Source organism: Pseudochaenichthys georgianus, chromosome 14, assembly GCF_902827115.2.
Source record: "Pseudochaenichthys georgianus chromosome 14, fPseGeo1.2, whole genome shotgun sequence".
NCBI classification, from domain to species: Eukaryota; Metazoa; Chordata; class Actinopteri; order Perciformes; family Channichthyidae; genus Pseudochaenichthys; species Pseudochaenichthys georgianus.
The window spans coordinates 5,302,623-5,314,876 of record NC_047516.1 but is presented as its reverse complement, the minus strand read 5'-3'; the positions used below and the strand labels follow the sequence as shown (position 1 = coordinate 5,314,876).

At 41.8% G+C, this 12,254-nt stretch overlaps 2 protein-coding genes across 3 annotated transcripts in view; one reads left to right on the top strand and one right to left on the bottom strand.

Annotated features, from left to right (window-relative positions):
- Positions 1-6,875, top strand: part of arhgef12b (Rho guanine nucleotide exchange factor (GEF) 12b) — a 68,586-nt gene extending 61,711 nt beyond the window's left edge. Inside the window, exons 37-38 of one of the 2 annotated variants that reach the window (XM_034098571.2) lie at positions 4,544-4,616; positions 4,863-6,875. In XM_034098571.2, coding sequence (XP_033954462.1) covers positions 4,544-4,616; positions 4,863-4,885 — 96 coding nt within the window. In that variant the 3' untranslated portion in view covers positions 4,886-6,875. Of the gene's footprint in view, positions 1-4,543; positions 4,640-4,862 lie in introns of both variants that reach the window. The other variant, XM_034098572.2, reaches the window with a different exon arrangement.
- A 1,125-nt stretch (positions 6,876-8,000) lies between these two features.
- On the bottom strand, positions 8,001-10,190 carry tlcd5b (TLC domain containing 5b). The gene is made up of 2 exons (XM_034099855.2): positions 10,001-10,190; positions 8,001-8,533 (listed from the first exon to the last, which is right to left on the bottom strand). Exons 1-2 carry the CDS (start codon positions 10,188-10,190, stop codon positions 8,001-8,003), a joined length of 723 nt encoding a protein of 240 aa, XP_033955746.1.
- Positions 10,191-12,254: the final 2,064 nt, after the last annotated feature.

Here is a 12,254-nt window from a genome sequence, read left to right as displayed (position 1 = left end):
TTGTGTGAACAGAAATAGAGCTCTCAAAGAAAACACAGGAATGGTCAGACAGTGCAACATCAGTCACCACAACCGTAGAGATATTCAGACCCTTTGAGATAATTAAGTCCAGAGTGTGCCCCTTATTGTGCGTGGGCTCCGTCACATGCTGAGTCAGTCCATAGCTATCAAGAACACAAAACAGTTCTTTAGCCCCTCTGTCCTGGGGGTTGTCAACATGGATGTTAAAATCACCAACAATGACTAGACGGTCAAAGTCAATACACACTATAGACAGCAGTTCAGTAAGGTCATCAAAAAAGCTTGCACAGTATTTGGGTGGTCTATAGATATTTAGGAACAGAGCTCCAGAGGAGCATTTCAGCTGAAGGGCCACATATTCAAAAGAATCAAAGTTCCCATAAGATGTCTTCCTGCATTGAAGGGAATCATTGAACAGAATAGCAACTCCACCCCCTTTCTTATGCATTCTTTCCTGACTCATAAAACTAAAGTTGGCAGGGGTTGATTCGATAAGAACAGCTGCACTGTTATTTTGTTCAATCCAAGTTTCTGTTAAAAACATAAAATCAAGATTGTGCTCAGTGATAAAATCATTGATTAAAAATGTTTTTCCTGCCAAAGACCTGACATTTAATAAAGCTAGTTTAAGTTCGTTAAACACACTATCAGTCATGTTTTTTGTAACAAGCTGTGGCTGACATGGAGTCACTGCTAAATTAGATAAACTCACACAAACGTTTGAGTGCTTCCTGTATCTAAGATCATTCACCACTCTTAATCTATTACCTATCAACACAGATATCGGCAAAGCTACTGGCAGGCAGGGCCCGGGCATGTCCTGGAAAGAGTTGAGAGTGCCATACGCCCTTGAGCCTGGACCCAGCAGATATCAGTTTGCAGATTGTTTTGGTTTGGATGATTGTGGTAGGCATGGTGATGAAGCCGGGGGAGATGGTGCGCGTCTCTGCTTTGGTGATTTTGGTGGGCGTCGTTGAGGAGCGGGGGTAAAGGACATGCTGCCAGCTCTGCGTATCGCCTTAGTCTGGTCTTTGAAATCCAGGAAGGAATCGGTGCCAGCCAGTGTTGTAGTCAAGTCACCAATTCACGAGTCCAAGTCACCCTCGAGTCACCACTCTTCGAGTCCGAGTCCAAGTCCGAGTCACCAAGGGAGAGTCGTAGTCGAGTCCGAGTCACCCAAGGAGTGTCCAAGTCGAGTCCGAGTCCGAGTCATCATTACCTGTGTTCGAGTCCGAGTCCAATTCCGAGTCACTTAAGAAGAGTCCAAGTCAAGTCCGAGTCACAAGTCTTCATGTATTAATCTTCGTGGATATATGTTTTGAAATGTAGCTGCTCCTCTACATTACTGTTATCCTGTCTATTGAACTGCTGTGAAGCGAGTTTGGCTACAATTCTTGTAATAGGTGCTATACAAATATAAAGCTTATTTCTAATATTCATATTATTATTATATATAAATAAACTATATTTAAAATGAGTTACCTTTTAGAGAAGTGATTATATTTGTATGCCAATATTTTCCTATGGTAAAGTTTTCGTTTTGCACTTTTATTTTGATAGTAATAAGATTGGGACTCTTATTTTGAAGGAACTTTTAGGGGTTAAATCAGTTTACTGATAAAGATTTAGCCCCAGAAAGCACATGGCTACTTAGCATGCAAAATGATGTCATTATGCATGTTTAGTAGCCATGTGCTTTCGTGTTATCGGCTGAATCTTTATTTATTGATTAGATCACGTTACTCTGATGATAGTGTTCAAGACAGCCTATATGTCTGAACTCGATCCTTAGAGTAATGTGTTACGGAGCCTTCTCTTCTATATTGTTTCCACATAACGAGCATTTTGCGCTGCTCTTTTCCAATGTGGAAGCAGAATGTGTGAAAGCATACAGCATGATGCGGGGTGTGTCTGTAGACATCTCTAGACTGGAATAGCGGGGCCCAGTACGTGAACTCGCCATACAGGATAGAGGACATCAGACTCCAGAGAAAATGTGCTCGAGTCCGAGTCCAAGTCGGAGCGTCAATGTACGAGTCGAGTCCGAGTCATCGTGGGGGGGGGAATTCACGAGTCCGAGTCCGAGTCCAAGTCATCCTGTGCGAGAATTCACGAGTCCAAGTCCGAGTCGCGTCAATCAGTGCGCGAGTCCGAGTCAAGTCACGAGTCCCGAAAATCGGCACTCAAGTCCGACTCGAGTCCGAGTCCAGGACTCGAGTACTCCATCTCTGGTGCCAGCCCTCTGTATCTCCTTCTTGTGTTCCACGATCTCCAGGAGGGTGGGCGAGGGCGAAAGGGTGAACGGAGTATCCTCAAAGGCGTTGACAGGGGGGGGGGGTGACGGGCGGTGGGGACTCCTCCGTGTGTTTCATAGGTCTCCCATAATCAGAACATTCCTCAGGCGGGTGCAGTGATACTTCTTCAGGGTTTTCTGCGCGATGTGTTGTGTCTATCTCCTGTTTTGATTCCTCTTGCCGCTTGTCCTTGGCAGAGGGAACAGATTGATGACGCAGGCAGTTGAATATGTTAGAGATAAACAATTTCACTCCTGACTTGTTCAGGCAAACTCCATTTGCCTTGAAAAGATGTCTGCGGTCCCAGAAAAAGTTAAAATTGTCAATAAAATGCACAGAATGGTCAGTACAGACAGTTGAAAGCCAGGTGTTCAGTGCAAACAATCTGCTGAATCTCTCCACTCCTCTTCTGACTGGCGGTAGAGGGCCACTGATGAACACCTCTGCATTTAGAGAGCTGGCAGTTTCCAACAGACATTTAAAGTCTTTTTTCAGCACTTCTGACTCTTGTTTCACAACATCATTTGTTCCAATATGTAGTACCACATTCTTCACAGTCGGATGTTCAGCCCCAATATGCAGGATCTTCTCAGCCAAGTCAGAGACTGTATCCTTGGGAAAACAGAGTACTTTGGTGTTGTTCTTACTACACAGACCTTTTACATCTCTTACAGCAGAGTCACCCACAATCAGAGTTTCAGGCCGAGTCGTTAGCTTTCCCTCTAGCCTTTTACTTTTGGAGTAGCTATTGGTCCTTACCCTGCTGTGTGAAGAGGACGGGTTATCCAGGTCATCAGAAAGAGATCTCCGGCTCTCGGTCAGCGGAGCGTATCTGTTCTGGATTGGCACACTTGGTGGTTTAGGAGGATTTTTTGTAATTCTCCCTTTAGCAGCTGTCCACTGCTGTTTAGGGGTTGAAGAGGCGCTCCTCTTGGGTGATAACAATGCAGGCCAGCCGGTCGCATCACATATTTCAGAGTGTTGGGCTCTGCCCGTTATCCTTCCTCCCAAATCCCATGAAAATGATTTACTCTTAGGCTTTGCACCCAGAGAGTTCCAGGGAGGACCACCACTTGTAGATTTATGACCCGGTACACAGCCCTCCTTTTCCTTGGAATCCTTGTAGCTGCTAACTAGCTGTGAGTTAGCATACCCTTTTCCATTATTTTGCAACACTGGTAGTGGTGTCATTCCCACAACATAGTCCATTCACTTCCACGTTAACTTCCAGCCGTTGCATTTTCATTTCCAGCACGGCCATCTTCTGTAGAAGTTTGTGGAAGTCATCTGTAGAGAACGGAGGCATTTTTCTACCAACTAGCTTAAGCTAAATAGCATGCAGTAGCCTACCAGGCTTTAGCTGTTGCTAGGCCACGCTACTGTAAGACTGGGGTCGCCGTAAAAATGTTGAAATATGGCTGAAAACCTCCGTCTATTTACGAAGATGAACTGTCCCAGTGATAGGTTAATGTCCAGGAGCCGCTGCTCGAAGTTTTCAGAGAATAAGAATAGGAAAATCAGCATAAAAAGTAAGCAGAGGCAGGAGCAAGCAGAAAAGCGTCAAGGCATTTAACACCATTTATATCCTTTATTCAACCAGGTAAAAGACCCATTGAGATTAAAAGAGCGACCTGGCCAAGAGGGGCAGCATGTACAAAGTTACAACAGATAAAACACAGACATGGCAGGCAGACAAATACAGCTGTACAACACAAATCAAATGCCACGTTAGCCAGTCAATATGCAAAGTGAAACAAACTATTAAAATCATTCAAAACTGGCAACATTTTAAACGATTTTAGGATATACGAGCACTCACATCGACCAATGGCGTCGTGTCCTCTGTCCTTTAAGATGGACCTGAATTCCCCCATGGTGACTACATGTGAGAGTTTCAGCTCCTTCTGTATGTTCCAAGCTGTGGGGGCAGCGTGTTTAAAAGCCAGTTCTGTTCTCACTGTAGGGACCAGCGTCTGATAATCACTGGAAAGGCCTCCACCTCAGCCACAAGACACCTTACCTTCATGTCTGACCTGCAACTGTACCAATACTATGGTCTCAGCTGGATTTGTATCCAAACAAGTTATTTTTACGTTGAAGATAAATTAGAATAAAGGTTGTTGAAGAGATAAAAACGTGTGCTTGTTGATGCCAAAGTCAGAAGTTCAAATCCTATGTTTATACTTTACCGTAGTAATTGTGTTGTGTTGTCGTTGACTTGTTTTCAGGAGGTGGAGGTGAAGTACAACGAGCTGCAGCAAACACACACTGACCCAGCTGCTGACGCCGAAGACAACCACGGTGTGTGTCGCTGATTTCTACACGTACGCATTTACAGAGACACGATTGTCTGTGTTTTCCCACTTCTTTTTATTAGTTAAACGATCACAACGAGAAGAAATAATGTTCTTTCTGTTAAATAGAATCTTCCCAAATGTGGTTTTAATTATGATAATGTCTTGTTTGCTCAAATCACAATAGAAATACAAACGGAGCCTCTGGAGAAAGCTAATCTCAAACACTTTTTAACTTTCGTTCTACTTTCAGATTCTTCTCCCTCGTTCGTATGAGTTTGACGCCATGATTTCTTCCGGATGATCTTTGGACTTTTGAACGCTGGTGTCGCTCAGAAAGGGAGGCTGAATGGATCAGTGGAAGACTTGATCATCGTTTTAGGAAACTATTCACGATAAACTCAAAAGCCTCCTGAGGAGAGACTCTGTGGAAACACTCGAGGACAATTCAGGCGGTTTTTCTTTCGCAGTATATTATTAATCAACTATATAAATTATCTTAAACACTGGAGAAAGTCGAGTGTGGAGTCACACAGATGGATTTAGAAACACTTTACGGAGTGAAAAGAGGAAATGGATCATAAAGGTATATTTGTTTTGTTCAGGACTCACTGCTGTACGTTTGATTTTAGAGCAACGCCGTATTATGGCTATTTTAGGTAAGAAAAAAATTAATTGAATGGAATATTTACAGAGCTGGGGAGTGAGGGGGGGGTACATTCCTAGATCAAAGTTGTACATTTCCAAGAAAAAGTGATTATATCGTTTTCCAATCATGCAAGAGAGATTTAAATAGAAGAAATTATTTTTTAAAAAAAGCTTTTTTATCGTAAAAAATACAAATATTCGATTTTTTTTGTCGTACATTTGAACTATTCTTCTCGTAAATGTATGACTTTAACCCCTCCCCTTTCAGAATACTCTCCTGTTCTTCATGACTTCATATTTCTTTAAAACCACTTTTTTTAAATGCCACCGATATGCTTTCATATTCCTGAAATCTCCATTGAAAATGAACACATCTGGCAACACTAAAGCCTTCAACATTTCCAGTACCGTGTGTCCACCTGGTTTGGATGTCTGAGTAAATATAATACACGTGAAATGCTGTTCAGTGCTTACTTTCAAGTCCCAGTTTTCAAATTTTCTGTAGCACTTGAATGTAGCATAATATAGCTAACAGACGCAGATAGCTGCCTGTTCATTATCAAGCAGATGGACGTAAAAATAGAACCACTTGTGCTTAAGAAATGTACTTTGTTCAAATGGACTTTCATTCATTAATGGAGCAGATTTGGTAAACAATTATTTACTTTTTGTGTGTGTAATCAAGGGTGGGAGTCCAGAGAGTCAATTGGAAAAAAAAGGTTTTGCCAGGATAATCTCAAAATGTTCTAGTTGTATTATCTGTAATAACAAACGTTTGGCAGGTGAACCAACATTATCTGTCTGTATGTTTTCCTGAGTGAGTTTGGATTTGAAAACGAGTGCTTTTATGCTTACTTAGATCATGGGGTGGTGTGCAAAAGGATACAGAAAAACTGCCAAATAATAACCCATTTTTTCACTAAGAAAAATTATCCTGACATTTCCCCCCACATATTTTACAGATGAAAGAAGAAATATTAAGAAACTCATCCTGTTTTCACCCGGTTTTGATATGGAAACATATTCCTTAGATTACCAATGAAATCACGTAGAGCCATCTTTAAAAAACAACAACACTCAGTTGGTATAACGGCAGCTAAACACTACGCACCATATAACGGACAATACAAGCTTTTCACATGTGGCTTTCACTTTATTATTTGTTTAGCAGACAATTTCTCCAAACGTCATCAACCACTTTTTATAATTCCCCTGTAGTTTTGTGAGGAGGTTTTTCCTAAGGATCATTTTTGCAACAGGCTGCTTTAAAAGCCATCTTGAACTTTCCATAGTGTCTTGTTTTTCCATTTGAGGTACATAGATTTCCTCGTTAAACCACTTCACTTGAATGTTGGGCAGAAATCTCTCAGATAGCCACAAGACCGCTCACATGACACCATGGCTTTGGTTTTGGGAGCGACATACACAAGAAAATCAAATGAATGAAGAATATTCAGACGTAACAAGTTTGATTCCTCTGTAAAAGAATATATTGTATATCGAAGGTTTTGTGTTGGTTTTTTTCACCATGCAATCATGAAATGTTTTAACACAAACTACTTAAAGAGGGTGAAGTATCCATGTACTATTAATCTGTTTTATAAATGTTCTATTCAAAGTGTTGTGGTTATTAATTTACTATTAACCATGTTTGTTACAAAAAAGGCAATTCAAGCAAGAAGATTTCATCTGTTGAAAAAATTTGAAAAGAAAGTGGCGCTTAGGTGATCATTCAAAACTACACCTGCATTTACCACTGATCCCCACAGGTGGCGCCAAAAACACGAATCAAATATCTTCAAGATCGTAGCTATCCAGTTTTTGTGTGTTGACGTCTTCGAACTTGTATTTATTTAGTCTCCTTTTACTCTGCTCTGATTTACCTCTAGCCAAACCTACATACTAAGAAAAATCACAAACGTTGCTCTCCGGGAACTGATATCCAGAATCACACCTGTAATACCGCTAATAGCCATAGGTGGCGCCAAATTGACAAAATAAAAGGTCCTAACTAAACAAAAATTCTATCCTTTTAGTTGTCGTGTTCTTTGAGCTTGTGGTTCTCCCGCCACATTTTATACTTCACTCTACTTTTCTTGTAGCCAAACATTCTTACTGACAAAAAAATCACAAGCGTCGCTCTTCTGGGAACTGATATCCCAAATCACACCTGTAATACCGCTAATAGCCATAGGTGGCGCTTAATTGACAAACCAAAGACTATAATCACAGATGGAGTTAGTCACGCTTTCCAAGAAGTCCATCAAGTATTTGTGCTTTGACTTTAAGTATTTGGTTCTCTCGCTACGTTTTATCACAAGCACCGCTCTCTTGGAAGTAAAATCCAAAATAACGCGTGTAATACCGCTAATAGCCATAGGTGGCGCCAAATTGACAAAATAAAAGGTTCAGTAACTAAACAAAAATTCTATCCTTTTAGTTTTTGCGTTCTTTGAGCTTGTGGTTCTCCCGCCACTTGTTATACTTCGCTCTACTTTTCTGTAACATAACACACAGAAAGTCCCAAGTGTCGCTCTCTTGGAAATGAAATCCCATATCCCACCTGTAATACCGCTAATCACCATAGATAGCTCCAAAGTAGCAAAAACGAAGAGTGTAACAAACGACAAAAAACTGTTACTTATTTCCAAAGACTTCTTCGAGCTTTTTGTTGTTGTGCTACCTTTTATCAAAAGCTCCCAAATCACCGCTAATCGCCAAAGGTGGCACTAAAATTAAGAATTCATTCACTTTTTTCATTTACTTTCTGTGCTTCTTTTAGCTTGTTGTTCTCCTGCCACTTTTTATACTTCGCTCTACTTTTCTTGCAGCAGAACCTTGCGATGTCCACCATGAACACCCAGGCTAGCGCGTACATGGCCACGCCGCCGAGCTTCATTATCAGCGTTGTTCTCGGAGACGTCACCTCGCAGTAAACCAGGACCGTGCCCACTCCCACGCGTACGGTGGCGAACAGAACGATGAACAGCAGATCCACGGCGTCGCCCAGCAGGCTATCGTAGAGGCCGAGCTGCCGGAGGAACCATCGGGTCTGAAGGAGAGGGTTCGTGATCTCGCTGCCAAAGATCGCGCCGCAGGTTTCGCACCCGGAAACGCCCATGATCAACGCCAGGAGGATCCCAACGATGCTGCCGGCGTGATGAGCGAGCATGAGAGGGCCCTCGGTGTGGAAGCAGACGCACCAACACATGTCGAAGAAGAAGTATCCGAGGCAGACGGCCAGAGAGACCGACTGAAGCTCTGTGTTTTCTGTACCTGAGGGACGGAGAGGAGGGTTGGATGTGAAAACTTCATCCGGCGGCTTCACCTGAGACATGTATTAACCACAAAGTCTACTTGAATGACTACCAGGAGACAGAAAATGATCACAGAAAGACACGAAATTAAGCTTTCTGCCAACGTAACATGTTGTCAAATATTGTTTTCTGTCATGAAATTACACAAGCACCAAAAAAACAGCTTGTAGAATGTTTTTTTTTATTATATATAATTTTGAGGTTTTGACAAGGTGGGGGGTTACCTTGGTTGCTGATTGGCTAATGGTCACACAAGACAAAACATCGTTATGACATCATTAAGTGGCCAAAATCTGATCAGCTCATTTTCAGACAGGTTTTTATAGAAATGGATCAAAAAGAGAGAGAATCTTTGTTCCTGAACTCTTTCTACAGAGGGGACACATGTTGATGTAGAAGAGACATGAGGAAGAGGGGACACATGTTGATGTAGAAGAGACATGAAGAAGAGGGGACACATGTTGATGTAGAAGAGACATGGAGAAGAGGGGACACATGTTGATGTAGAAGAGACATGGAGAAGAGGGGACACATGTTAATGTAGAAGAGACATGGAGAAGAGGGGACACATGTTGATGGAGAAGAGACATGGAGAAGAGGGGACATGTTGATGTAGAAGAGGGGACACATGTTGATGTAGAGGAGACATGGAGAAGAGGGGACACATGTTGATGTAGAAGAGACGTGAAGAAGAGACATGAAGAAGAGGGGACACATGTTGATGTAGAAGAGACATGAAGAAGAGGGGACACATGTTGATGTAGAAGAGACATGAAGAAGAGGGGACACATGTTGATGGAGAAGAGACATGGAGAAGAGGGGACATGTTGATGTAGAAGAGGGGACACATGTTGATGTAGAGGAGACATGGAGAAGAGGGGACACATGTTGATGTAGAAGAGACGTGAAGAAGAGGGGACACATGTTGATGTAGAAGAGACATGAAGAAGAGGGGACACATGTTGATGTAGAAGAGACATGAAGAAGAGGGGACACATGTTGATGTAGAAGAGACATGGAGAAGAGGGGACACATGTTGATGTAGAAGAGACATGAAGAAGAGGGGACACATGTTGATGGAGAAGAGACATGAAGAAGAGGGGACACATGTTGATGTAGAAGAGACATGGAGAAGAGGGGACACATGTTGATGTAGAAGAGACATGGAGAAGAGGGGACACATGTTGATGTAGAAGAGACATGAAGAAGAGGGGACACATGTTGATGGAGAAGAGACATGGAGAAGAGGGGACACATGTTGATGTAGAAGAGACATGAAGAAGAGGGGACACATGTTGATGTGGAAGAAGAGGGGACATGTTGATGTAGAGGAGACATGAAGAAGAGGGGACACATGCTGATGTTGCATAATAGGTGACCTTTAAATAGTAGTGACATATTTGAGGAGATAGTGGTTATACTTTACCTGCATGAGTGAAAGGCAGAGGTCCCTCTATGAAGAGGACGTATGCCGTCAGCAGCACGATGATGACACCGTGAGACAGAGTGACGAGTCTGCAGCTCCACTCGGCCCCCCGCTGAGCGAAGGTGTAGCAGAACAACAGGTAGAGACAGAACCAGCCAATCAGGCTGCAGAACACCTGCAGCACCAGCATGATGCCTGCGTGTTTCAGCAAAAATAAATACAGATTAAAAAGGTCTTTGTGTTGAATATAAAGATTCAAGCTGCAGGTAGACTATTTATTATTCATGCACTGGGAACACTGGTGGATAAAAGCAGCCAACATATAGGATCTTTATTTGAATAACTTTGTCTCTAGTAGATTTCTACTAAATTCTACATAGAACGGGCCGAGAAAAGTATACTTTAAGTATATTTTGATGCTGCCACCGGTGTACCTTCAGTAAGATTTTGAATGCAGGGCCTTTTTTGCAACAGAGTATTTTTTAAGATCTAGTATTGCTGCCTTTACTTGAGCACAATATCCAATTACATCTTTTCAGTTGAAATGTATTATATAGTTTTTTAAACAAATGTGTGCACACTCACACTGGAGCTTACCTTAAATCCTCCGCCCGTCCTAATATTCAGGATACATGCAGAACATTACTCCAGCATGTGCACGCAGCCTCGGCCTCCATGTTTATTTATATCCATATTTTCACCAAAGAGCCCAAAATATCAGCGTATTTGAAACACATGCTCGCAGAGTGATAGATGCCAAGTGCAGCCACGACAGACAGGACGAGCGTCCTTCACCCGTCGCCCTGGACCTCAGACCTGATCCTCTTAAAGGATTAAAGTCTCTCTGCAGATATACCTGCTTTTAGACGGCCGACTGCAGCTTCCTAAAAACCGGACAACATGTTTATTTGTATCGGGTATTGACAGCATTGTGTGATGTATTGATGCAAAACCTTTGACTCTTGAGTGTCAACTAAATGAAAAAAGGTTGTGGCATTTCTTTCAACCGCTCTTCTCCAAATGTTCTGATTGTTTCACATGAGTTCTATAAATGTATTGCTATTTAAATGAATGATGGCGTCAAATGAAAGTCATGCTGTTGACATGTTGCTTTGCAAACCCTCTGCAGGTGAGGGACCTGTGAGACTCCCCTGGTGGCAGAATTAACCCACTTCTAAACTCCCATCCCTCTAATCTGACACCAGAGTGGATTATCAGTCAGTCGCTTCACTTGAAGGACGTTTTCTTAACCCTTGGATGCATAAGTGGGTATTTTTTGACCCGGTGAGGTGGTTTTCTTGAAGTATCTTTGTAATTACATTTTTTTATCATTTCATATTCCAGCTATACCTCAAAAAACATGTTTTGGATATCATGCCATTCACATTTTAAATTTACATTTGATACATTTTAAGAAATTGTAGTTTTTGTATTTCTACCCCAAGCTTCCATAAGTGGGTCAAAAATGATCCGCATGCATGTCCTATGGGATCCTATGGGAACCTTTGATTCTTATCACCTGTTGCTGTCAGGAATACATTCACTGTGGACCACAGACTACATCACGAGTGACACCTCTCAGGAAGATTGTTTTACACAGCAAGATCTGATACCTGTCAGTATAATAATAATAATACATTATATTTGTGTAGGGCTTTTCAAGGACTCAAAATGGCTTTTCAATATAAGGGAAGGTTAGTGTGGGGGGGGGGGGGGGGGGGTTTAGGACTATCAAACTTGATCAACCGGCATGGATTGATGGGGGGGGGGCTGTGAGTAGACAAGAGGAGAAGAGATGAGTTTTGAAAAGGGACTGGAATACTGTGAGGGTCTCAGAATAGCGGAGATCTTTGCATCGATATGTTCAAAACCTTTTTTTTCAAAATGTAAAAAAAAATGTCTAAAATTATAAATAGTGAAAAATTAAATATAAAATAGTTGTAGTGTGAACCAAATTATAATACTAAATATTATACAAGTGATTTATAACCAAAATGATATAAAAACACATATTACTCTAATACGGGTCCTTTTTGACCCACTTATGGAAGAGTAGGGTCCAGTCACTCTAAGGGCATCTAAGGGTTAATTTATCTACATTTTGTCCACAAGAAGTTTTCTGACCCCGTAGTTCTCAACCTTTTTGGACTCATAACCCTTCCGCCCCTCAAAGACTGCAACTACTACTATTTAGAAATATGTATGGCTATTTTACTTGCATCCTTTGGTTACTATAACCCACTGGTTCTCAAAC

Excerpts from the sequence above, each read along its gene's own strand:
- tlcd5b (XM_034099855.2), bottom strand. The coding sequence starts at position 10,190 with ATGCTGGTGCTGCAGGTGTTCTGCAGCCTGATTGGCTGGTTCTGTCTC. Across the intron at positions 8,534-10,000 it reads TCTGCCTTTCACTCATGCAG|GTACAGAAAACACAGAGCTT; the intron begins GTAAAGTATAAC and ends TCCGTCCCTCAG.